Source organism: Gossypium hirsutum, chromosome A05 (genome assembly GCF_007990345.1).
Source record: "Gossypium hirsutum isolate 1008001.06 chromosome A05, Gossypium_hirsutum_v2.1, whole genome shotgun sequence".
In the NCBI taxonomy this organism is placed as follows: Eukaryota; Viridiplantae; Streptophyta; class Magnoliopsida; order Malvales; family Malvaceae; genus Gossypium; species Gossypium hirsutum.
Window position 1 is genome coordinate 39,754,698 of NC_053428.1, and position 25,542 is coordinate 39,780,239.

Below are 25,542 nucleotides of genomic sequence, written 5' to 3' on the forward strand. Positions count from 1 at the left end.
AACTATGGGTTTTCCATATTTCATTAATATATTTATAAATTTCATTTGGTAATCCTGGATTATAAAAATCTTTTATTTCTGGAATTTGTTGTTGTTTCAACAAATTTTCTGCTCCTTTTATAACTTCAGAATAACTGGCTTGATATGCTGAATTCGGATCTTGAGACCAAGGAGATTGAATTATTCTTTTTGAAGGGTATTCGTTTACCATTCTTGATGCATATGATGAAGGAGATCCAGTTGGTTGTCTTACCATTGGATAAGGAACATAATATCCTTGATTAGGATAGAATCCTATTAATATAGGAGTAAATCCCTGATTGGGAGTAAATCCTTGATTAGGATTTATCTGCTTTCCTTTGTTAGGTTTTTTATGGACAGTAGTCCATTCCCCGACTTGTTCTAGAGGTTTTTTACCTCTATCCATAAGGCCTGCTAAGATAATCAACAATAATATTATTAGTACCTTTGACATATAAAACTTCAAAATTGTAAATAATTATCTAATTTCCTTTATTGAAATATTAGTTTAGAATTGATATATAGTTTAGTTTCAATAAAGATGAAACAACCTTAGACTTGCAAACGGGACTGTACTTTTTACGATGCAAAGGAGATATTAGTAAAATGGTTGAGCCACATGATTAGGAAAATGGTCCCGTTGAACCTTAGGAATAGATTAAGATACAAGTGACATGTCACTAGGATATTTGGGCATCCGAACTCGTTGAGTTGAGTCCGAGTTCACTTATGGGCGGGTTACATGGTAGCTTGGCTACATATGTGGCACTTATGTGCAAACTTTCCATGTATCCGAATTATATTCCGATGTGTTCAACGGGTAAAATTCTACTCAAATGGAGGAATACTCAAGATGAAAGGGACGTATTGGTAAGTGTTGTGAAATGGATACTTTGAACAGGTATGTACTTAACCCTCGGGTTGAAAACTCGATATAACAATAATATGGTAAGATGATAAATGAAAATGTGATATGAATGTCTCGGTGATGATTATGCAAATGATGTTTTATGTTTGCTTATATAGTTGTGTTAGTTGCTATTTGCATGTGAACTTACTAAGCATTTATGCTTACTCCCTCCTTTTCATTCCTTGTAGTTTTGACAAGCTAGCTCGGAAATCGGGAACGGCCGGAGGCTCGCTCACACTATCCGTATATCATCTTGGCATAATGGCTTGTATATTTTGAGTATGGCATGTATAGCATTATAATCATTTTGTGTATATGGTCTTATGATATGGTTAGAGTGGTATGGAAATGCTTGGTAATGATTAGTCATTGGAATGGCTAATCATGATCATATTTGGTGTTATGTATGCTAAATTGCTAGCTAATCCATGGAAACCATGAAATAGATAAAATTTACCATAAAATAGATTCAGACAGCAGCAGTAACATGAGTTTAAAAAATCATTAAAAATAGTAGAGATATAATTAGATGATGAATAAAATATGGAATTGAATAGTTATGAGTTTATTTTCATATGTATGGAACAAAACAGGTACATGAGCTATATTTTATGAGATGTTTAAATTTTTGTGAAACAGGGCTAGAGCGATTTTTGGATCCCCTGTTCTGACTTTGGAAATTCACCATAAATTGTACAAAGATAATTAGAAGTCATGCTTTATATGTACAGATTCCTTATTGAGTCTAGTTTTATTAGAAACAAGCGGTATAGTCATTGAAACTTTGTACATGGAGATATCTGATTCGTAATACACAGAGGTTAGAGCAGTCAAACCTGAAACAGGGGATACTTTAACTAATAAACTGTACTAATTGGCCTGACCAAAAATTTTAGAAAAAAATTAGTAGATAGATATATGATTCTAGTTTCAGGAAAAATTTACAGAATTGGATTTCGAGTTTCATAACTCGAGATATGAATTTTTAAGCGAATGTGACGCAGTTAGCCAGCTTGTCTGGAAATTTTAAAATAAATTATATGAATTGTTTAATTAATGATTTAAGTTTAGTAACACCTTAAACTCAACTCTGGCGACGGTCTCGGGCGTGAGGGCATTACATGACATGTTGATGGCAGCAAACTCTTTAATTCTACCAATTTTTACTGTAAATTTCACGTAAACTTATTGTGATGATTGAGTTTGGAAAGGCTGTGATTATGTTGGTGATCATATTGTTGGATGTGTTTTTACAAGTATAAATTGTGTTTGGAACATGAAGTTTGAATCCCATAAATCTTGAAAATTATTTGTTATTGTCAAGATAGGTGACATTAATGGTGATTTTCTTTCTTGGTTCTGGCAAACTTATTTTGGTACAAGAGGCTACATGTTTTTAATTAAGGCATTTAATTCCGAACAACTTCAGTAGCCTAAAACTTTTTTTTTGTGTAAATTTAAAACTCATTTTAAATGTTTTTAAATGATTTTAAATGACTTAAAAATATTTTTAATCAAGGAAAATGGTTTTCTATGAATGAGTAAATGTTGGTGTACAAGTTAATTTTAAAATACGAGTTAGTTTGAATTGTTTCGGCAACAAATGTGGTGTCTCGCATTTAGATCTGACGACTAGATTGAGTGTGGGGTGTCACACTTCCATTATTAAAAATAAATTGAATCATTGAAATACAATCAACAAGCTACCAAAAATAAAAAACCAAGACATTTTTTTTTTAACTTGCATTTAGAGATAGACTAGCAAAAATAGATTAGATATCGGAAGAAAGGGTCCTTTAACTGCAAAAATTTTCAACAGATTTTGGTAAAAGATAGTCGTTTTTTGGCCGAAGGATATATATCATGTCGACTACAAACTACATAGTAGCCGTTACAATGAAGAAGCTTTTACCTTTGTTATCCAAATATATAAAGGAATTTAGAAAAAAAATGAGTATAGTTGGTAATAATTTTTTTATTTTACAAGTAATTTTAAAAATTGTCATGTGTCTTTTTTTTTTAATATTTACAATAATCCTATAGGTCACTTGTTAACTCCTGATCCTGGTGTGGAGTCTATAAATTTACTAACAGTATATCAAATATTATTCCTTTATATATTATAAAAATAAAATTTCATAAATTCAAAAAAAAAATCAAAATTTCATATAATTTTTAAATATTTATTTTAAATATGAATTTAAAATTTCTAATATATATTTAAAATTTTATAATATTTTTAATTTTATATAATTAACATTGTCGAAATCATTTTTTTGAAAACGGGGATAGACTTTGGTTTTGAAAATGATAAACGAAAATTGGGAGTCGCCACCAATCTTTTTTGTTTAAGTGTGATCGGATCACCAAGAAGTTTGATAATTTTAATAAAACATTTTGGTTTACTAAAACAACGATTTTGGTCTACGAAATTTGAGAAAACGGGTTCGGGAGTCGGTTACGTGCGAGGAAGGATTTGCACCCTCGTGACGCCCAAAATTGGTACCTAATTGATTAATTAATGTCTTAATGTCAAAAATTGAAAAGATTTAAAATAAATTTGAAATATGATCCCTTTTTATGAATGTTTGGATAACTTGAAGTGGATATTAAGATTCTCTTTTTTTCGAAGAAGTAAAATATCACATCCAACACGTAGGACATGACATTTCAAACCTTCGATACTCAAAATTATCTCATGATTTTCAAAACTCATGCATTGAAATTTTTAAAAGGATATTCAGTTATTTGGTCAAACGGTAAATCGAAACCCAGCACGTAGGGCACGTTTTCTCGAATTCCCAAACGTTAAACATTGTCTTGTTTTAGAATTTAGAAAACATGAGTGAAATTCTAAAGGAATATTCGATTATTTGAACAAACGAGAAATTGCAACCCAGCTCGATAGGGCACGATTCCCCGAATTTCCATACTTCGACGTTGCCTTCGTTTTAAAGAATTTTTAAAACATGAGTGAAATTTCAAAAGAATATTCGATCATTTTGAATAAACGAGAAATTGCAACCCAGCACGGTAGGACACGATTCTTCGAATTTCAAAATACGAAACATTACCTTGTTCTCGAAAAAATTCCTTTTATTGTAGTTTTAAAATAGAAAGAATTAATGATTAAAAGCTAATTGATTGAATTAAAACTTTTAAATGGTCACTCATTGTATTACAATTTATTTATATATCTTTAAATAAAAATAAAAATAAATCAATTAAATAATTTTACTTTAATACACACCTTAATGTTAATGGTAATAATACTAAATAAAAGATAAAGATATTCCATGAAAAAATGATAAAAAATAATTCACTTAGTAAATCATTTGGATGCCATCAGGAATTAGCATGGTGGTGGTATTCTGTAATTCCAACTTCAACATAACTTCCTCTTCTACTTCTACCAAACTTACAAATCTCACTTTTTCTTTCATCTCTATCCAAATATGAATGCAATACCTGCGTCTGGACTTCTTCTTTTCTCACTCACCACCCCTTCTATATCATGAGTTCACCGCCAATTTGAATGACAGGGATGTGGGAAATGTTGGCCCAATCTTTGCCTTTCTCCTTTTCACAACGTTCCTCCAGCAAAGGACAATCCCTAATTTCCAAATAAGAAAGAGAGGGAGGGAGCATGTTTGGGGGCATGGATTGGAGCTTGGGACAGTTGTAGATCTGCAAATCGCAAAGAGAGGTGAGGTGTTGAAACCCCTTATACTCCAAACTCTTTAGATTTGGAAGATCATTGATCCTGAGAGATGTAAGAGAAGAGGGAAGCAGATGTTCATCTGGAAAACACTCCATCTCTACTCCTGAATATGACAAAGAAAAGTATGTAAGAGAAGGGAGTGTATGCAAACTCCATTCCCTTTTCCTAATCAAGCTCTCAATTAGTTTATCAGTCACAAAGATTGTAATTTGTTTTAATTTGGAGGGCAAACCCTCTTTTGGAACCCTCTCTATTTTTGGACAATCAATTATTTTCAAAACCTCAAGGGATGGAAAGACAGAGTGCATTTGCTCTGGCAATGACTTTAGACTTTCGCAACTCCAAAGCGCAAGTCGGGTCAAATTGGTGACAGATAATCCATCTTCAATTTGAAAAGATATCAAATTTAGCCAAAACAATATATCCAAAGAATTCAGACATGTTAGATGCTGGTGGTGAGAGCCCTCTAAAGCAGCACTAATAAACTTCAAGTCTTCACATCCCCAAATATCAACACGCTTTACCATAGGAAACGATCCAAACGGGAAAGATTCCAGTTGACCACACTTCATCCCGCCTACCTCCAAAGATTCAAGGGATGTATACAAGAAGATTTTGGAATGATCAAAAGCATTGCACTGGTCAATCCTCAGTTTTTTCAGTGTAATAGACACAGTGCCTTCAGGAAGGGATCTGATATCAGAACAATTTGAGATTCTTAACTTGTCGAGATAAGTGCAGTGTTGCAACATCTGTTCTAATATGGAATCATTCATATTCGAACCTTCGATGCCCAACTTTCGAAGCCCACAAGGCAATGGCTCCAATTGCAATGCATCACATTTTTCTAACTCAAGTTCAGAAATGCTTGGTGTCCTTGGGAGAAGACATTCAAGCTTCTCACAATTTGCAATCTTCAATTTCTTTAAAGAGGGGAGGTGTTTGGGCAGAGACTTGATTAGCTTCGGACAATCCCTGATGCGTAGCTCTTGCAGAAGGGAGAAAGCTTCATCACTCCTACACAACCATTCTTCCCACCCGGCCATTTTCTCAAATACTAGGATTTCAAGTGATCCAAATGGTTTAGTCAAAGCTTCTCCATTACTGTAGAACTCCTCATCAACAATTTCAACTCCGTTGAACCCAGAAATGGAGAGAGATTTCAAAGATGATAATTGGCCAAGCGGCGGCAAAGATATGCAAAATTTACAGTCTTGCAACTTCAAAGATACCATATTTGAGAAGGAAAAATGCCCCACCCATTCTGGAAATCTTGTGCCTTTGTAACTTCCGATGACTAGATGCTCCAAGTTTGTATTGGGCTCCAGTTGTTCCAATACTTCTCTATCATGCGTTGAGTCACCATCAATTTCATCATATTCATCCCATGTCAACTTTAACTCCTTAAGATTAACTTTATCCTTCAAATTGGCATCTTTGGCATCCCTGGCATTTACAACATTTTTCAGTCTTGAAATGGCAAGTCTTCCACGTAAATGCTTGAGCTTTCCCAACTCATTAATGCTTGAACCAGTTTGATCACCTAAAACAAAATCTGTTAAGATTCGAATATCTTTCAACTTACCCATTCCTTCCGGCATCCTAGTTAACTTTGTTTCCCTAATATCAAGATAAAGCATGTTGATCAATCTCCCCATGTCTCTCGGCAACTCAACAAGGTCATTGCATCCATGCAATGTCAATGCTTGCAAATTATACAATGAACAAAGAGAGTTTGGCAACCTTTTGATGGAAGTTTGTGAGAGATTCAAATTTCGTAGATGCTTCAAACTACCAATATCGTCCGGCAATTCATTGATATTTTTATACCCAGCCAAAGAAAGCGCTCGTAAGCTTGATTTCATTAACAAATCATGCATTAGCACATTGCTAACATATAAGCAATAGAAAGAAGACTTCACGTTTATGAAAGTACGCAGACCTTTTGCTTTAGGTAGACTTTGAAATTTTTACCGCACATCATATGGTTCTTGGACATTGGACAAATGACGGGTCTTTTCATTCATTACACAAGAACCACCACTCCCTTCCAATCTGCAGATGAATTCTTCGGTGACAGATTTAGCCAAGTCACTAATTAGATCATGCATGACAAAACAAGATTTCTTTCCTTTTGATTGTTGAAAAAAGGACCTCAATCTCAAATCTTTGAAGTACTCTTTACCCAGTTCTTCCGGATCTCCATTATCTTTCGAAAGCTATAAAAGTCCTTCAGCCATCCATAATTGAACAAGTTCTTCCTTTTCGAATTCATAATCTTTAGGAAAAATTGAATAATAAGCAAAACATCGCTTTAAATGTGAAGGAAGATAATGATAACTTAATGCTAGCGCTGGAAGAATATTACTTGCAGTATTTGGTATGTCCCAAAAATTGCTATGTAATATTTTGTTCCATTCGTCAGCGTCTAGTTTACAGCGAAGGAGACCTCCAAGTGTTTTTGCAGCCAAAGGAAGACCGTTACACCTTTTGACAATTGCTTCACCGATTGCCATCAGATCTGGATGCATGCGTGAGTTTGTACCAACGAATGCATGTTTTGCAAATAGCTTCCAACAGTCATCATTTGATAAGGTCTGTAGAGGATAACTCGGAACAGTTTTCATAATGGAGGCAACACTTTCATTTTACAATAATCTTGCTATTTTGAGCCCTAAATTTGAAAGGAATGCTGAGCTGCTCCCACACAGCATAGTTTTCATTCCAAACATCATCCAGAATGACAAGATATTTCTTTCCCGACAGCTGCTCTTTGAGTTCAAGTTGAAGCTGATTTAAGTTCTGGCTTCCATCACACCTACATTTGATCTCTTCAAGAATGGTTTTGGTTAACTTGAAAGCATCAAATTCCTCTGAAACACACACCCATGCTTTGGGGTGAAACCATTTATCCACTCTGAGGTCATTGTAGATCAATTGGGCAAGGGTGGTTTTGCCAAGCCCGCCCATACCCACAATGGGAATCACATCTATCTGATTTTCAGACAGATTTTTGAGGATCCAACAACTTCATGATTTTTTCTTTTTCATCATCTCTGCCACAAACATCAGACTCGTCCACCAAACAAGTTGCAGGCGTTCTTTGAAATGCGTTTTCTCCTTTAAAGTTTTCTTTCAGACCCAGAATCTGTTTTTGGTTGAGTAGATTGTCTAGTCTCCCAAGGATATCCTCCAGCTTTGACTGCATCCCATCATTGAAAGGATTGAAAGAAGAGAAAAAGCTCCTAACCTGCTTCATAGCAGTAGTTTGATACTCAGATTCGATCTTGTTCCAAAGAGCTTCAGTAGAGATCTCGTCCAGGAGGTCCTCGGCATCATAAATAGCATCTTTGAGCTCATCAGTCCAACTTTTGACATTTGGGTTGGTAATCTGCTTATTTTCAGTATCATCCAGCACTGCTTTCACCGACATCAAGGTTGGCTTGAGCTTCTTCAGCAGCACAGCTTCAAGTTTCTTTCCTTTGATAAGCCTCAGAACATCCCCAGAAACTATCCTATCAAGCAGCACCTCAATGGAAGCAGAGAGAAAAGCTTCACCCACCATAGCCATGTTTTTTTTTTTGGAAGGAAAGGTTTAAAGGAAGATGAAAAGGGAAGTAATAGCAAAGAAAGGAAAGGAAAAGTGGCTCAACTAAAGAGAAGAAGGTTGCAAAGATAAAGGATTTGGATTTGGATTTGAAACAAAGAAAGAAATTGCAAAGCAAATAGTAAACAAGGAACAGTAGAACGATTGGATGAAAGGGGTTTGCAAATACTTTGGTTTCAATAGAGATGAAACTAGCTGGTAGCACGATTTGTATTGAAAAACAATTTTGATTTTTGAATTAAAATAATGAGTTAATTTTAATAATTCGAATAATTTAAATAAATTTAATATATTTTAAATTTTTTTAATTATTTATTGTTTTAATTTTTTTATTATTTTACCTTTCTCCTAAATCTATTTTACTTTATTGCCCCTGCCCCACCCCACCCTTTTCCCCAAATGAATTTTTAAAATCCCTAAATCAAACCTATCACTTATCAGTTTATTCAAAGTTTCAAACCCTCTAAATTAAAATTCCAATATTATTTTGTATTTAATGAAGTTTTTCTATATTTTGTATTTGTTAAAATTAGTTTTTATATTTTTATTTTTTTAATAATTTAATTTTTTTGAGTGAGACAAATTTATAGGCTAATTTTAACAAATGAAAAACATAAAAAAATTATGTTAAAAGAAATGGAGAAAAAGAAAAACAAATGGAGAAGTAGAAGAGAATGAAAAAAAAAAGTTAAAAGATTATAAAAGAAAAAAATTAAATTAATTAAAATAAAAGTAGGGACCAATTGTATAATTTAATTTAAAGTCAGACATAAATATCTACATAGAAAAATTCTTTTTAAGAGAATAATAAATTTATTGATTAATTATAGAAGGGACTTAATTGTTTAGTTCCCCTATTTTGTTAGAATAATATTATTAATTAACAATAAGCTTTTTTAAAAAAATTAAATATTTAATATTTTTAGGATTTTAAAATATGTGTTTGTTCAGGAGAACTAAAATCTGATTTTGATTAAAAAGTGAATCCAGAGTTAAATATATGATTAGAAATAATTTTTAAAGTAGTTCCTTAAAAAGCTAGCTTGAGATTTTTTATATTAAAAATTTGCAAAAGTTTAAGAATTTAATTAAAATGTTTGAGAGGATAATATTGCATTGATTTAATTATTACAAAGGAATCAATTAAGATTTCAAATATATTATTAAAAAAATAACATAATTATAATACAAATACTTTTATTACATATATAAAATTTTCATTACTACATTTGCTCCTGGATGATTATTCTTGTTTTATCATTCAACTCATTTACAATATAGTTGGTAAGTAGCATTAGCTTTATTTATTTATTTTCATTTAAAGTTTAATTTGAATTTATTTAGAATTAAACTAAATCATATTTTTTTTAAAAATTGATTAATTTTTTAAAATAATTTAAGAAAATAATAAATTCAAAGAATTTTTAATTCAACTTTATAATTTAGTTGTCAAAATTCAAATTATTTAAACCAAGTTTTTATTTTAAAATACACATAACTTATTATGTAGTGTGTCTTAGACCTGATCATATGTTGAATTAATGCAAAATTTTAGGTTTGAGTCTAGCTAAAAGAATGAGCTTAAAATTTTATTCAAGCCCGACTCAAATTAAAAATGTTAAATCTAAACTCAACCTAACTTCCCTATATTAATTTTTTTAGATTTTTATATAAAAATAAATTTTAAATATATAATACATCAAATACATTAAATAAATATTTCCTAACAAATTGAAAATACATTAAAAAAAAGTCTACTTAAATAATACTAAGATAGTTACAATTTAGCAAATAAATATCTATAAAATAATAGCAAAACTAACAAAAAAAAGAGTTATACAATATCCAAACAATAACAACAAATTAGTAGAAATATATAACGAAATGACAATAAAACAATATATTTGGGTCAGGCTTGATCCAGATTAAAAATCCTATTGGAGGCCTAACTCGTTTAGAAAATGAATCTTATTTTTTATCTAAACCTATTTTTCGTGCCTATATTTTTATCCCAAAACTTTCTTATTTTCAAATGAGCGTTCAAGCTTAAATGAATAGCTCGATCCATGATCAATATGTTGACATGGCATGTTTTATTTAAGATTAATTTTGTATTAGATCAATACATTGCGAATTTAGTACCTCTTTTAATCATACAAGTAAAATGCTAACATTGCTATAGTTATAGGTGCTAAAGTTATACTTTCATGTATGAAATAGATTAGTTATTTGTGATTACAAATTGATTTAAAATTTTTAATTTAATTCAATTAAACGAATATAATTGAATAAATTAAAGTAATTTAATTTTTATCTAAAATCAACAGAACATTATCTCTTTTAATGAAAGATATTTCATAGGAAATAAGAGAAATGGGTCTGAAGTGCTGAGAAATTTCTGTACCAAAAAGTTGTGTCTCAAAACTCAAATATAGAGTTAAAATCTTATTACATATGATTAAATTAAAGTTAAAAAGAATTTTTTAAAATTTCCATTTTATCATGCCCCCACTTTTCTTTAAATTATGAAAAAGAAAGGTTGGAGCTAGTTTTTATATGTTGATTGATTATTCATTTCATAATTTAGTGAAAGAAAATAAAAAATTGCTTTTATATTTTTAGGATTGAAGCTCTGGTAATGATGTAAAGTCTGTACATTGCGTGGGATAAAGGAGTCAGGCATATTGAATTAGAATGTGATAATACACTTTTAGTCGAGTTGCTTTTAGCTAGATGGCATGCCGATACTAAATTGGTATTAAAAAGTAAAGATTCGTCATATTCCAAAATCTTTGAACAAAGTGGTTGATCATATAGCAAAAAGGTACTGTAAGTGGGCTCGCACTTCTACAGTGGTTTGAGGAGCCACCATCCTCTGTGATTAATTTATTGTTGATTGATTGCAATGCTTCTATGCAAATTAAATTTGAGGGTTTGATATAATCACTTTATGCTATCATTTTGTAACAAAAAAAAAATGCTTGAATTTTGCATCAAAGTCAAGAAAGTAAAAGGTAAAAGGAAAAAAATTGATTGATGTATTAAGTTGTCACGATTTTTATCATAATATTTCTTTAGAACATAATAATTGTGATATAACCATACCATATTGAATTTCCGAAAAATGTCGAAAAAAATTTATCAATTTAGGTTATTTTTTCAAAAAAATTACAGGACTAGGTTGATTTTACAAAAACGCTTTTGAAAGCGATTTTCTACATATCAGCTGAAAACACTTCTAACTAAAAGCGATTGCTTGTGTTGCATTTTTAGGGGTAGGGTTTTGTTTTTCAAAAATTAGGGTTAGGATTTAAAGTTTTTAAAGTAGAGTTAGGGTTTTTTCAATTTTAGCATTTTGGGTTTGTTTTTTATATTATTTTTAAAATATTTTTAATTTTTTTAAATTTTTATATACTATATTTTTATAATTTTTTAGATGTAAAATTAATAATTATTTAATTCAATGTTTATAAGAATCGTATTTACATTAATTGTATACTCTAATTATTCGAATTATAAAACTCGATCACATCATAATTGAAACTTGAACTACTCAGTTTGATTAAATATTTTAGTGTATTATTTTCAAACATTGAGATAGGTTCAGAAACTATATACTAGGAACCTCGAGATATCTGATAATTGAGTGACAAAAAGTTTGGAGTTGAAATTCCTAGAGAGAAAGCGCTCTACGTAGGACGCTTTTTTAGTGCATGTCAGATAAAAGCACTAAAAGCCCCTCCAACTGGACATATTTTCAGTTGATGTGGCAGGAAAACGTGTCTTGCTAGAGGCATTTTCAGTGGTTTTTTTTTTCTGACATGCATCGTCCTACGTGAAGCGTTCTCTCTCTAGGAATTTCAATTCCTACTAGCCCATCAAAATTTTACTCTCTTATTAACTTTTTTTTCCAAATTTTACTCTCAAAAACCTTCAAAACTTTTAACAATAACATATAATTGTCAAAATTTCAGACAAAAATTAAACAAAAAATCGTCGAATCCAACTAGACGAGAATATCCTCCCTTAAATATCGATTTTTCGCTTCGGTGGACCTATAAAATATGACGCTTTCGGTATTTTTTGAATTTCTACTCTACAAATGTGTCAAATTGGTATTAATGAAATGAAAGGACAGAATGTTAATTAATCTTCATAAAATTGAAAAAGGAAGAGTCAAAATCGGTAAAAGCCATCAAAGCTTCGTAGGCATTACAATGATATATAAAATAAAAAAATGAGTATACTCGTGTTAAATACATTTCAGTTTCCAACTGGCAATTGTCAATAAATACCCCAACATTAAGTTAAAACCATCATTTTTCCACAACCATAATTCATTTGGATGCCAATCAACTATAAGTTACAATCAAATATATTATACAGAACAATTTGAGATAGTTAACTTGTCGAGATGAGTGAGTGTTGCAACATCTGTTCCAATATGGAATCATTCATATTCGAACCTTCGATGCCCAACTTTCGAAGCCCACAAGGCAATGGCTCCAATTGCAATGCATAACATTTTTCTAACTCAAGTTCACAAATGCTTGGTGTCCCAGGGAGAAAACATTCAAGCTTCTCACAATTTGCAATATTCAATTTCTTTAAGGAGGGGAGGTGTTTGGGCATAGACTTGATTAGCTTCGGACAATCCCGGATGCTTAGCTCTTCCAAAAGGGAGAAAGCTTCATCACTCCTACACGACCATTCTTCCCACCCAGCCATTTCCTCAAACGCTAGGATTTCAAGAGATCCAAATGGTTTAGTCGAAGCTTGTCCGTTACTGTAGAACTCCTCACCAACAATTACAACTCCGCTAAATCCAGAAATGGAGAGAGATTTCAAAGATGATAACTGGCCAAGCGACGGCAAAGATATGCAAAATTTGCAGTCTTGCAACTTCAAAAATACCATATTTGAGAAGGAAAAGTGCCCCACCCATTCTGGAAATCTCGTGCCTTTGTAACTTTCAATAAGTATATGCTTCAAGTTTGTATTAGGCTCCAATTGTTCCAATACTTCTCTATCATGCTTTGAGTCACCATCAATATCATCATATTCATCCCATGTCAACTTCAACTCCTTAAGATTAAACTTATCTTTCAAATTGGCATCTTTGGCATCCCTGGCATATACAACATTTTTCAGTCTTGAAATGGCAAGTCTTCCCCGTAAATGCTTGAGCTTTCCCAACTCATTAATGCTTGAACCAGTTTCATCACCTAAAACAAAATCTGTTAAGATTCGAATATCTTTCAACTTACCCATCCCTTCTGGCATCCTAGTTAACTTTGTTCCCCTAATATCAAGATAAAGCATGTTGATCAATCTCCCCATGTCTCTCGGCAACTCAACAAGGTCACTGCATCCATGCAATGTCAATGCTTGCAAATTATACAATGTACACAGAGAATTTGGCAACCTTCTGATCGAAGTTTTTGAGAGATTCAAATTTCGTAGATGCTTCAAACTACCAATATCTTTCGGCAATTCATTGATATTTTTATACCCAGCTAAAGAAAGCACTCGTAAGCTTGATTTCATCAACAAATCATGCGTTAGCACATTGCTAACATATGGCCAACCAGAAGAAGACTTCACATTTAGAAAGGTACGCAGACGTTTTGCTTCAGGTAAACTTTGAAATTTTTGTCGCACATCATATTCTTCTTGGACATTAGATAAATGACCAGTCCTTTTAGTTATTTCACAAGAACCATTACTACCTTCCAATCTGTAAATAAACTTTCCAGCGACAGATGTAGCCAAGTCACTGATTAGATCATGCATGACAAATCTAGATTCCTTTGCATTCAATTGCTGAAAAAATGACCTCAATCTCATATCTTCAAAATAGTCATCACCTCGTTCTTCCAGATCGCCATTGTCATTTGAAAGCTCTAAAAGACCTTCAGCCATCCATAATTGAATTAATTCTTCCTTCTCAAATTCCTAATCTTTAGGGAAAATTGAACAATAAGCAAAACATCGCTTTAAATGTGAAGGAAGTTAATAATAACTCAATTTCAACGCTGGAAGAATATCAGTTGATAGGTGTGGAAGAATATCAGTTGATAGGTCCCAAAAATTGCTATGTAATATTTTGTTCCATTTAGCAGCGTCTAGATTACAACGCAGAAGACCTCCAAGAGATTTTGCAGCCAAAGGGAGGCCGTCACATCTTTTGACAATTGCTTTACCGATTGCCATCAGATCTGGATGCATGCCTGGGTTTGTACCAACGAATGCATGCTTTGCAAATAGCTCCCAACAGTCATCATTTGATAAGGTCTGTAGAGGATAACTTTGACCAGTCTTCATAATGGCGGCAACATTTTCGTGACGTGTTGTTACAATAATCTTGCTGTTTTGTGCCCCAAAACTGAAATGAATTCTGAGCTCTTCCCAGGCATTAGGATTTTCGTTCCAAACATCGTCTAAAACCAATAGAAATTTATTTCCCGACAACTTGTCTTTGAGTTTAAGTTGAAGCTGATTTAAGCTCTGACTATCATCACAACCACCAGGGAGCTCTTGGAGGATGGCTTTAGTTACTTTGGAAGGATCGGATTCTTCCGAAACACACACCCATGCTTTGAGCTCAAACCATTCGGCCACTTTCTGGTCATTATAGATCAATTTTGCGAGCGTGGTTTTGCCAAGCCCGCCCATACCCACAATGGGAATCACATCTACCTTATTATCTGCATACAGATTTTGACGGTGCAGCAACTCCATTATATCTTCTTTTTCACCATTTCTGCCATAAACACCAGACTCGTCCACCAAAGAAGAAGTTTCACGTGATCTCTGATACGCCTTTTCTGCTCCAGAATTTCCTTCCAATTTCAGCGTATCTTTCTGGCTGACTATAACTTCTAGTCTCCCAAGGATCTCCTCCACCTTATCTTTGAAAGGATTGGAAGAGGGCAAAAAGCGAGTGAACACCTGCTTTACAATAGCACGAGTATTTTGATGATCCTCGGATTCCACCTTGTTTCGAAGAGCTTCAGTAGAGATATCGTCCAGGAGGTCCTCCGCCTCATAAACAAGATCTTTCAGCTCATCGATCCAGCTACTGACATCTGGGTCGGTAAACTGCTTATTTTCAGCATCATTCAACACCGCTTTCACCGATTTCAAGATTATCTCCAATTTCTCCAGCCGAGCAGTGTCAAGTTTCTTTCCTTTGATAAGCCTCATAACATCCCCAGAAACAATCTTATCAAGCAGCACATCAATGGAAGCAGAGAGAAAAGCTTCACCCACCATTGCCATGTTTATCTTTTGGGTTTTTTGGTAAAGAAAGGTTTAAAGGAAGATGAAAAGGAAACTAATAGCAAAAATGGAAAAGAAGGGTGCTTCAACTAAAGAGAAGAAGGAAGCAAAGAAGAAGGATTTGGATATGAAACAGAAGGAAGAAAGTGCAAAGCAACTTGCAAATACTTTAGTTTAGTTTCAATAAAGATGAAACAACCTCATCCTTGCAAACGCGACTTTTGTAAAATAAGCTCATCCAATAAAAAAAACCAACTACCTTAAAAAATTTTATTGGAATGTTTGGAAATCACGATTTAGGTTAAAAAAATGTTTGAATTAAAAATAAAAAATTTTGTTTTGATAGAAAATAAAAAGTTAATTTAAGTTTGGGTAATTTGAATTTAGTAAGAGTTAAATTTTAAATTTTAAAAATTTTAAAATATAACATCAATTAAGAAAAAAATTTATTTTATACATTAATAAAATTTCGTCACAGTATTAAATTTTAAATATATGAAATTATTATATATACATCCATATTTAATCTACTCTCCAACTATATATTTTTTAAAAGTAATATAAATAATTAAAATAAAAAAATCAAATAACTTACAAACTTTAAAATTTATACAATTTTTATTACTAGAGATTCAATGCGATATAATTTTTTTTAAAAAAAGTATAGTATGAAATTGTAAACAATTTAAAATGGAAAAAAGAAAATATTCATTGTCTATGTTGCAAAAAAATAAAAACTATTAACTTCTAGAAAAAAAATTAAAATGATTAAAAATTGTAAAAGAATAAAATATATTTATTTATAATTTAAAAAATTAATTATTTTAATTAATTTAATTAAAGTTAAATTAAATTAGAGAAGATAGTAGATATAGATAAGTGTATAATAATAATTTGTTGTCTTTAAATTTTGATGAGGATTCATCCTAATATAATTTATTCTCTTTTATTATATATTCTTCAGACTTCTTTCAAAATCTAAACATTAGATTATTGGTTTTCGGCTCAACCGATTTGATCGATCAAATCAGTTCGATTGATTAATTGTTAAAAATAAAATTATTTAAAAATAAATAAAAATCGATTTGATCGTCGAGCGATTCGACTGGTTCAACTGATTCACTAGTCAACCAGTTTGACCTATTTTTTCAGACTAGTACCCGAATGATTTTTAGTCTAATTAATTTAACCAACTGATATGGTCTAGGTCTGAAAACAGTAACAAAGCTTCATGCATTTAATTTAATACATTATAAATATGCAAAAAATTCATTTATACCATAATTTCTACAATTTTAATTTATACCTATGTACGTCTACTTATTTAAGCACAAAACAAAATTATATGATTGACCTAATTAGGCCACTAAATTTGTTAGTCCATTTAGTTTGATCAGTTTGATCGGTCTATCCGATTCTATTAGATAAATCATTAAAAAACTCATAACATAAAGATATAAAAAAACTATTTTTTTATTTAACCGGTTCATCTATCCAATCAATCGGTCCTTACTGGTTACTACGTCAACCAGTCAATGTCTTTCTCCAAACTAGTACTCTTGCCGATTCCCAATCTAACCGATCAATCTAATCCAATTCAAATAACAATATTCAAAATTCTCCTAAATATTTTTAAAATTTAAAATTAGTCCAATTTAAATCTAAATTTAAATTATTAACCAATAAATTTAAATTAATTCAAAATCTTAAATTTCAAATATTTTAATTCTCAAATAATCAAAGCTAAAAATCTGAAATTCAAAATCCCATTCCAATTCCAATTCTAATTTCCAAACACTACTCAATATTTTAGTCCCCTTTACAGCACTCACAAAATTATTTAATATTTAGCAACATAAAAATTCACCTTAAATGCTATTTTTAAGGCTAAATTAAGAAAATATGTCAGTTATTTTATTTAGTCTTTTAAGTCTGAAAATTGAGAAAATAAGTCGTTTTTGAAGAAATTGTATGAAAGCGTGTCCAGTTAGGTGCACTTTCTTCACAAGTGGCAAGAAAGAGCGTAGCTGATGCGTTTTCTTGCCAACAGGACAAAAAAACACACTCAACTGGATGCGCTTTTCACCAACAGTCATTTCCCAACAACTTTTTGAATATTGGTTGCCAACAGTAAAAAAAAAAATTAAGGGCCCAATGATAATTTTATTCCTACAAATACCTGGTCATTTTTTATTTTTTTCACTCAAATCCAACTCTCTCACTTCTCTCAAATTTCTTAAGTTTTGTTCTAAATTTTCAGATATGCTTGTTTAAAAATATTATAGTTTTTATTTGAATTATTTCATTTATTATTCATTTTGATCAAATTTTCACGAATGACAACCTCTTTAATTCGTTTCGACGATAAGCACATTTTCGCCGCTCAAGAGATAATGGTAAGACAAAATTAAAAATGTAATAAATCCGTTGAACGGCAGGAATCAATCCTGAAACGGATTTTATGTTACTTATTTTGGAAATAAAACATAATTTGGAATAAAATCATTAAATGACAGGAATCAATCCCGAAACTGATTTTATTTACCTTTAATTTCATGTTTTGAAATAGAGTCAAAATTATGGAATAAAATCCGTTGAAAGGCGAGAATCAAACCCAAAATAGATCTTACCTATTTTTAATTTGGAAAAAAATCGAATAGAATCTATTAAACAGCGGGAAAAATCTCGAAACAAATTTTATTAGTTTTAATATTCATTTGGAAATAAAGAAAAAAATAGAGGAAAAAGAAATCTGTTGAACGGCGGAAAAATCCAAAAACAGATTTTAAAAAAAATTGATTTTTTGAAAAAAAATATTTTTTTCTTTTTCGCCTTAGTATTGTGTCGGATTAATAAATTGCTAAACGGATTTGCCTTAAGGTTGTTGGACAAAACACATTAGCGAACAAAATAAATTAAATATAAATAAAAACATATGAAATAAAATATAAATAGAATGATTTATAATTAATTTATCAAATACGAAAATCAAACAAACCATAATAAATAGTTGAAATAAAGAAGAAAGGGATTTTACGAAATATTTAGGCCTATGAAATACAGTTTCCTTAAGACAGATTCGGCCGCTCCTACGGTACTTGGAGTAATGTTGGCCAGATGTCACCTAGGATACAACAATAACAGTGATCGAAGTAGTAGCACCTCTACCACAATCAACGAACGAACTATAATAGCCCAAAATTGGGTCTAGTTGGAACTGAGGTTTCGGGACCACAAAATCCAAGATAGAAATAATTATTATATGATTATTTTATGATTATTTTGAGGTCTATGATATGATTGCATGATTGTGTGAAAATTTTGTGAAGAAATTCTATGCATAAAGTGCTCAATTTGAAGTTAGGGACTAAATTGAATAAGTTGCAAAACTTGCATTCTAGAAGTTTCTAGTATGAAATTGCTTTGAAATACTAATTAGGAGGTCTTAAATAGAATTTTGACCAATTTCTAAGTTATGGACAAAAATTGGACATGGATGGAATTTTTGAAAGTTTAGTAAGGAAGGGCATTTTGGTCATTTGGTAATTAAAAGAAATAAAAAGGGAAAATAAAGCCAAAATTGACTCATCTTTTTCATGGAGGCCGAAATTAGCATGGGGGAAGCCATGGCTAGGGTTTTCAAGCTTTCCAAGCTCAATAGTAAGTCCGTTCTAACCCCGTTTTTCAAGTTCTTTACGTTTTTTGAATCCCGGTAATTTGATTAAGCTTATTCTAGCAATAATTTAAGCTAGGGTTCATATTTGGAAAAATATCCATAGATGAAATGTGTTTATTTTGTTGTTTTATGATATAGTATGAGGTTTTAAATTATGTTAGACAACTTGTGCTACTCGGTTTTGAGTTAAAACAAGTAAAAGGGCTTAATCAGTAAAAATACCTAATAGTCATAAGTATATGTTAGAGTGAGAATTTGATGTTGCCATAGAAGGGAAAAGTGATTAGCATGTCATAAAACATAAGAATAAGGGATGAAGTTTAATTCCCGAGTCTAGGGGCAAAAGTGTAAATATGCAAAAGTTTAGGGGCAAAATTGTAATTTTTCTCAAGTTTGAGTTAAGGACTGTTTTGAATAGTACATTAATTAAATAAGTAAAATATGATATTTTAGATCCCGAAAAATGAGATTTGAACCTAAAATAAGAGAAAAATCAGAAATTAGGAAAGTTGGTAAAATGGCCGTTTTAGTATCGAGGTAAGCATTAATTTATGCATGCTTCAATGTAAAATTGATATATTTACTGTGATTTCTGAGGTGTTGAAAGTATGTAAGTTGGTATGATAATAATACAGCAATAATGCTGTAATTTATATTTGAAAGTTAAATTTAGTGAATTAATTGAATTATGTTAAATTAAATGATTATGGTGCCAAGTTTATGGATTGATTTAAAAATATGTCTATGGTACATGAAGTGCATTGAATTATCATACATAAATGTGATTTCTATGATTATGGATATTATGGGAAATTGTAAGTTCATATGATTTTTAATTAGGCAATGTGTAATTTAATGTTATTGTCTTGATATTAAATGAGATGTAAGTTTATATGTAAGTAATACATCAATATTACTTGTATTATGATATTTTATAATAATATTGGAAATATGTTTGTGGATAATTACTTGATTGGTGAAATTGTTGGAAAAGAGAGAGAAATCCCGGTTGAACCTTCGGAAAGATTGGATGATACAGATAGTATGTAGCTAGGTCATATATATGGTGCTGAGTGCACATCATGTGTACAAGAGAGCTACAAGACATTATGATGTAGCTAGGTCACATGGGTGATACTATGTGTACACCATGTAGACAAGAGAGCTATGGGATATATGTAGCTAGGTCGCATGCGTGGTTCCAGGTGAAGGACACCATGTAGACAAGAGAGCTACGAGATAAACTGGCTAGGTCACATGGGTGGTACTAAGTGTTCACCATGTGTACAAGAGAGCCGAACTATATAATGGGTGGAGCTATGTGCTGAAACCACCAAGTATCGAGGATTGATCCGAAGTGTTCAACGGGAGACTCTCTATGTATTGCTTTGTGAGTTTTGTGATGAATAAGTGCAGGAACTTGGTTATGTAAATGATGTGTTCATTAAGTGACCAGGATGTGGTAAGGTTATAAACAAGTAAGTTATACATGAGGATGATTTTATGGTGACCTTGTGATCATGGGCCTAACTTGTGATGTATGAAATGTGGTGAAAATGATTTGTGATATGTATGTTAAAATGAGGTTAATACAAAGAAAGTGTGAAAGAGTGAATTAGCAATAAAACTGTTTTGGATAGTAGCAGTGATGTGAATTTGAAAAATCACCAAAAATAGTAGAAATTGAATCAGAGACTAAATGAGATATCAAATTAAATCTTAATGAGTCTATTTTCATATAAAAGAAACAGAGCAAGTAAAGGAGTTCAATATTTTTAGATATTTATGTTTTTGTGAGATTGGTTCAGAATTATTACGTGATCCCCTGTTCTGACTTTGGAAAATCACAAATATTTGGAGAAAAATAATTAGAGGCTCAAACTTATATTTTTAAAATCCCTAATGAGTCTATTATCAAGATAAATCAACAAGAACATTATCAGGGTTCTGTACTGTGAGATAATTAATTTTTAGTGAAGAGAGGTCAGAACTATCAAAAAGTGAAACAGGGGAAATTTTAATGAATAAACTGTACTAATTGGCTAAACCAAAAATTATGAAAATTTTATCGTGGAAAGATATGTGAGTCTAGTTTTAGGGGAAATTTACAGATCTTAATTTGAAGCTCTGTAGCTCGAATTATAAATAAGTAAGTGACTATGACTCGTGTGGACAGTTTGATGTGAGTATTTATTAGTAAATTGTGAAATCGTACTTACAAGAATGCTATATACATTAAGGATGTGGAATGAAGAGGAGGAGGAGGAAAATAAATATATGTGGAATACATAGAAACTATGCAAAATATTAATATAATGAAATAAATGATATGTGTTTATAAGAAAACAGAAAGAGAATGATATGTATCATGACATGTATATATATATAATCTAGCTTTAAATATGAATGCTTGATGATTAAGCTGAAGATATTTGGTAAGATGATAATCTTGGTATAAATGTATAAGTGGTACTATAATAAACAAGATAAAATGAGTATGAGAGACACATGTATGATGACATACAAATGCTATGTTTGTGGTTTAATTGAGAATATTTAATCATTAAATGAATACCATGTTATATGCTTTTGATTTTGTGTAAGTGTGTAAGAGATTAAGGTTGATCAAAGCTTGGAAAATAGCCTAGGTATATTCCACACAGACACAGAAATATGTAAGAGAAGGGAGTGTATGCAAACTCCATTCCCTTTTCCTAATCAAGCTCTCAATTAGTTTATCACTCCTTGAGATTGAAATATCTTTTAATTTGGAGGGCAAACCCTCTTTTGGAACCCTCTCTATTTCTGGACAATGATATATTTCCAAATCCTCAAGGGATGGAAAGACAGAGTGCATTTGCTCTGGCAATGACTTTAGACTTTCGCAATTCCAAAGTGAAAGTCGGGTCAAATTGGTGACAGATAATCCATCTTCAATTTGAAAAGATATCAAATTTTGGCAGAAAAATATATCCAAAGAATCGAGACATGTTAGATGCTGGTGGTGAGAGGCCTCTAAAGCAGCACTAATAAACTTCAAGTCTTCACATTTCGAAAAATGAACTCGCTTTACCATAGGAAACGATCCTAATGGGAAAGATTCCAGTTGACCACACTTCATCTCGTCTATCTTCATAGATTCAAGGGATGTATACAAGAAGATTTTGGAAAAATCAAAATCTTCGCACCTGTGGATGCACAGATCTCTCAGTGTAATAGACACACTATCCTCAGGAAGGGATCTGATATCAGTACAAGCTAAGATACTTAACTTGGCGAGATGAGTGCAGTGTTGCAACATCTGTTCCAATACGGAATCATTCAAATTCAGACCTTCAATTTTCAACTCCCGAAGCGAACAAGGCAAAGGCTCCAACTGCAATGCATCGCACTTCTTTAACTCAAGTTCACAAATGCTTGGTGTCCTTGGGAGAAAACATTCAAGCTTCTCACAGTCTTCAATCGCCAGTTTCTTTAAAGAGGGGAGGTGTTTGGGCAGAGACTTGATTAGCTTCGGACAATGGCTAATGCTTAGCTCTTGCAGAAGGGAGAAAGCTTCTTCACTCCCACATAACCATTCTTCCCACCCATCCATTTCCTCAAACACTAGGATTTCAAGAGATCCAAATGGTTTAGTCGAAGCTCGTCCATTAGTGTAGAACTCCTCACCAACCATTACAACTCCGCTGAACCCAGAAATGGAGAGAGATTCCAAAGATGATAACTGGCCAAGCGACGGCAAAGATATGCAAAATTTACAGTCTTTCAACTTCAAAAATACCATATTTGAGAAGGAAAAATGCCCCACCCATTCTGGAAATCTCGTGCATTTGTAACTTCCGATAACTAGATGCTCCAAGTTTGTATTGGGCTCCAGTTGTTCCAATACTTCTCTATCATGCGTTGAGTCACCATCAATTTCATCATATTCATCCCATGTCAACTTCAACTCCTTAAGATTAACCTTATCCTTCAAATTGGCATCTTTGGCATCCCTGGCATTTACAACATTTTTCAGTTTTGAAATGGCAAGTCTTCCACGTAAATGCTTGAGCTTTCCCAACTCATTAATGCTTGAACCAGTTTCATCACCTAAAACAAAATCTGTTAAGATTCGAATATCTTTCAACTTACCCATTCCTTCCGGCATGCTAGTTAACTTTGTTTTCCTAATATCAAGATAAAGCATGTTGATCAATCTCCCCATGTCTCTCGGTAACTCAACAAGGTCACTGCATCCATGCAATGTCAATGCTTGCAAATTATACAATGTACACACAGAATTTGGCAACCTTCTGATTGAAGTCTCTGAGAGATTCAAATTTTGTAGATGCTTCAAGTTACTAATTTCTTTAGGCAATTCTTTGATATTTTCATACCCAGCCAAAGAAAGCGCTCGTAAGCTTGATTTCATCAGCAAATCGTGTATTAGCACATTGCTAACATAAAACAGCCTGAAAGAAGACTTCACGTTTATGAAAGTACGCAGACCTTTTGCTTTAGGTAAACTATGGAATTTTTGTCGCACATCAAACGTTTCTTGGACATTGGACAAATGGCGGGTCTTTTCAGTTATTACACAAGAACCACCACTCCCTTCTAATCTGCAGATGAATTCTCCGGTGACAGATTTAGCCAAGTCACTAATTAGATCATGCATGACAAAACAAGATTTTTTTCCTTTTGATTGTTGAAAAAAGGACCTCAATCTCAAATCTTTGAAGTACTCGTTACCCAGTTCTTCCGGATCTCCATTATCTTTCGAAAGGTTTAAAAGTCCTTCAGCCATCCATAATTGAATAAGTTCTTTTTTCTTGAATTCGTAATCTTTAGGGAAAATTGAACAATAAGCAAAACATCGCTTTAAATGTGAAGGGAGATATTGATAACTTAATGTTAACGCCGGAAGAATATTACTAGCATCATTTGAAATGTCCCAAAAATTGCTATGTAATATTTTGTTCCACTCATCAGCATCTGGTTTGCAACGCAGAAGACCTCCAAGAGTTTTTGCAGCCAAAGGGAGACCGCCACATCTTTTAACAATTGCTTCACCGATTTCCATTAGATCTGGATGCTTGGTGGGGCTTGAACCATCAAATGCATGCTTTGCAAATAACTTCGAACAATCATCAGCAGATAACACATCTAAATGATAAGTTGGAACGTTCCTCATGATTGCTGCAAGGTTTTCATCACGTGTTGTTACAACAATCTTGCTATTCTTGGCCCCAGAAGTGAAGGGACTTGCAAGCTCTTTCCAATGAACATAATTCTTGTTCCAAACATCATCCAAAATGATTAGATATTTCTTTCCCGACAGCTGCTCTTTGAGTTTAAGTTGAAGCTGATTTAAGTTCTGGTTTCCATCACATCTACATTTGATCTCTTCAAGAATGGTTTTGGTTACCTTGAAAGCATCAAATTCCTCTGAAACGCACACCCATGCTTTGGGGTGAAACCACTTATCCACTCTGGGGTCATTGTAGATCAATTGGGCAAGGGTGGTTTTGCCAAGCCCCCCATACCCACAATGGGAATCACATCTATCTGTTTTTCAGACAGATTTTGAGGATCCAACAACTTCATGATTTCTTCTTTTTCATCATCTCTGCCGCAAACATCAGACTCGTCCACCAAACAAGTTGCAGGCGTTCTTTGAAATGCGTCTTCTCCTTTAAAGTTTTCTTTCAGACCCAGAATCTGTTTTTGATTGAGTAGATTGTCTAGTCTCCCAAGGATATTCTCCAGCTTGGACTGCATCGCATCTTTGAAAGGATTGAAAGAAGAGAAAAAGCTACTAACCTGGTTCATAACAGTAGTTCGACATTCGGATTCGATCTTGTTCCGAAGAGTTTCAGTAGAGATCTCGTCCAGGAGGTCCTCGGCATCATAAACAGCATCTTTGAGCTCATCAGTCCAACTTTTGACATTTGAGTTGGTAATCTGCTTATTTTCAGCATCATCCAACACAGCTTTCACCGACATCAAGGTTGGCTTCAGTTTCTTCAGCAGCATAGCTTCAAGTTTCTTTCCTTTCATAAGCCTCAGAACATCCCTAGAAACAATCCTATCAAGCAGCACCTCAATGGAAGCAGAGAGAAAAGCTTCTCCCACCATAGCCATGTCTTTCTTTTGGGGTTTTTGGTAAAGAAAGGCTTAAAGGAAGATGAAAAGGGAAGTAAAAGCAAACAATGGACAAGAAGAGTTCTTGAACACAAGAGAACAAGGTTGTAAAGATGAAGGAGTTGGATTCGAAACAGAAGAAAGAAAGTGCAAAGCAAATTGCAAACAAGGAACGGTAGAAGGATTGGATCGAAAGATGA

The 25,542-nt window shown here is 32.6% G+C and overlaps 3 protein-coding genes and 2 pseudogenes across 3 annotated transcripts; all 5 read right to left on the reverse strand.

The window, feature by feature from the left end:
* Positions 1-4,149: 4,149 nt before the first annotated feature.
* Positions 4,150-6,565, reverse strand: LOC121229111 (putative disease resistance protein At3g14460). The gene has a single exon (XM_041112388.1). The coding sequence runs from the start codon at positions 6,530-6,532 to the stop codon at positions 4,439-4,441; it is 2,094 nt and encodes a 697-aa protein (XP_040968322.1). The 5' UTR covers positions 6,533-6,565; the 3' UTR covers positions 4,150-4,438.
* LOC121229112 (putative disease resistance RPP13-like protein 1) lies at positions 4,150-25,542 on the reverse strand. The gene is made up of 2 exons (XM_041112389.1): positions 24,627-25,542; positions 4,150-4,755 (listed from the first exon to the last, which is right to left on the reverse strand). The coding sequence occupies exon 1, from the start codon at positions 25,340-25,342 to the stop codon at positions 24,707-24,709; it is 636 nt and encodes a 211-aa protein (XP_040968323.1). The 5' UTR covers positions 25,343-25,542; the 3' UTR covers positions 4,150-4,755; positions 24,627-24,706.
* On the reverse strand, positions 6,623-7,622 carry LOC107960600 (putative disease resistance RPP13-like protein 1; annotated as a pseudogene).
* On the reverse strand, positions 12,444-15,673 carry LOC107957398 (putative disease resistance RPP13-like protein 1; annotated as a pseudogene).
* Positions 21,838-24,700, reverse strand: LOC107957396 (putative disease resistance protein At3g14460). Its single transcript, XM_041111956.1, has 2 exons — positions 24,679-24,700; positions 21,838-24,646 (listed from the first exon to the last, which is right to left on the reverse strand). Exons 1-2 carry the CDS (start codon positions 24,698-24,700, stop codon positions 21,861-21,863), a joined length of 2,808 nt encoding a protein of 935 aa, XP_040967890.1. The 3' UTR covers positions 21,838-21,860.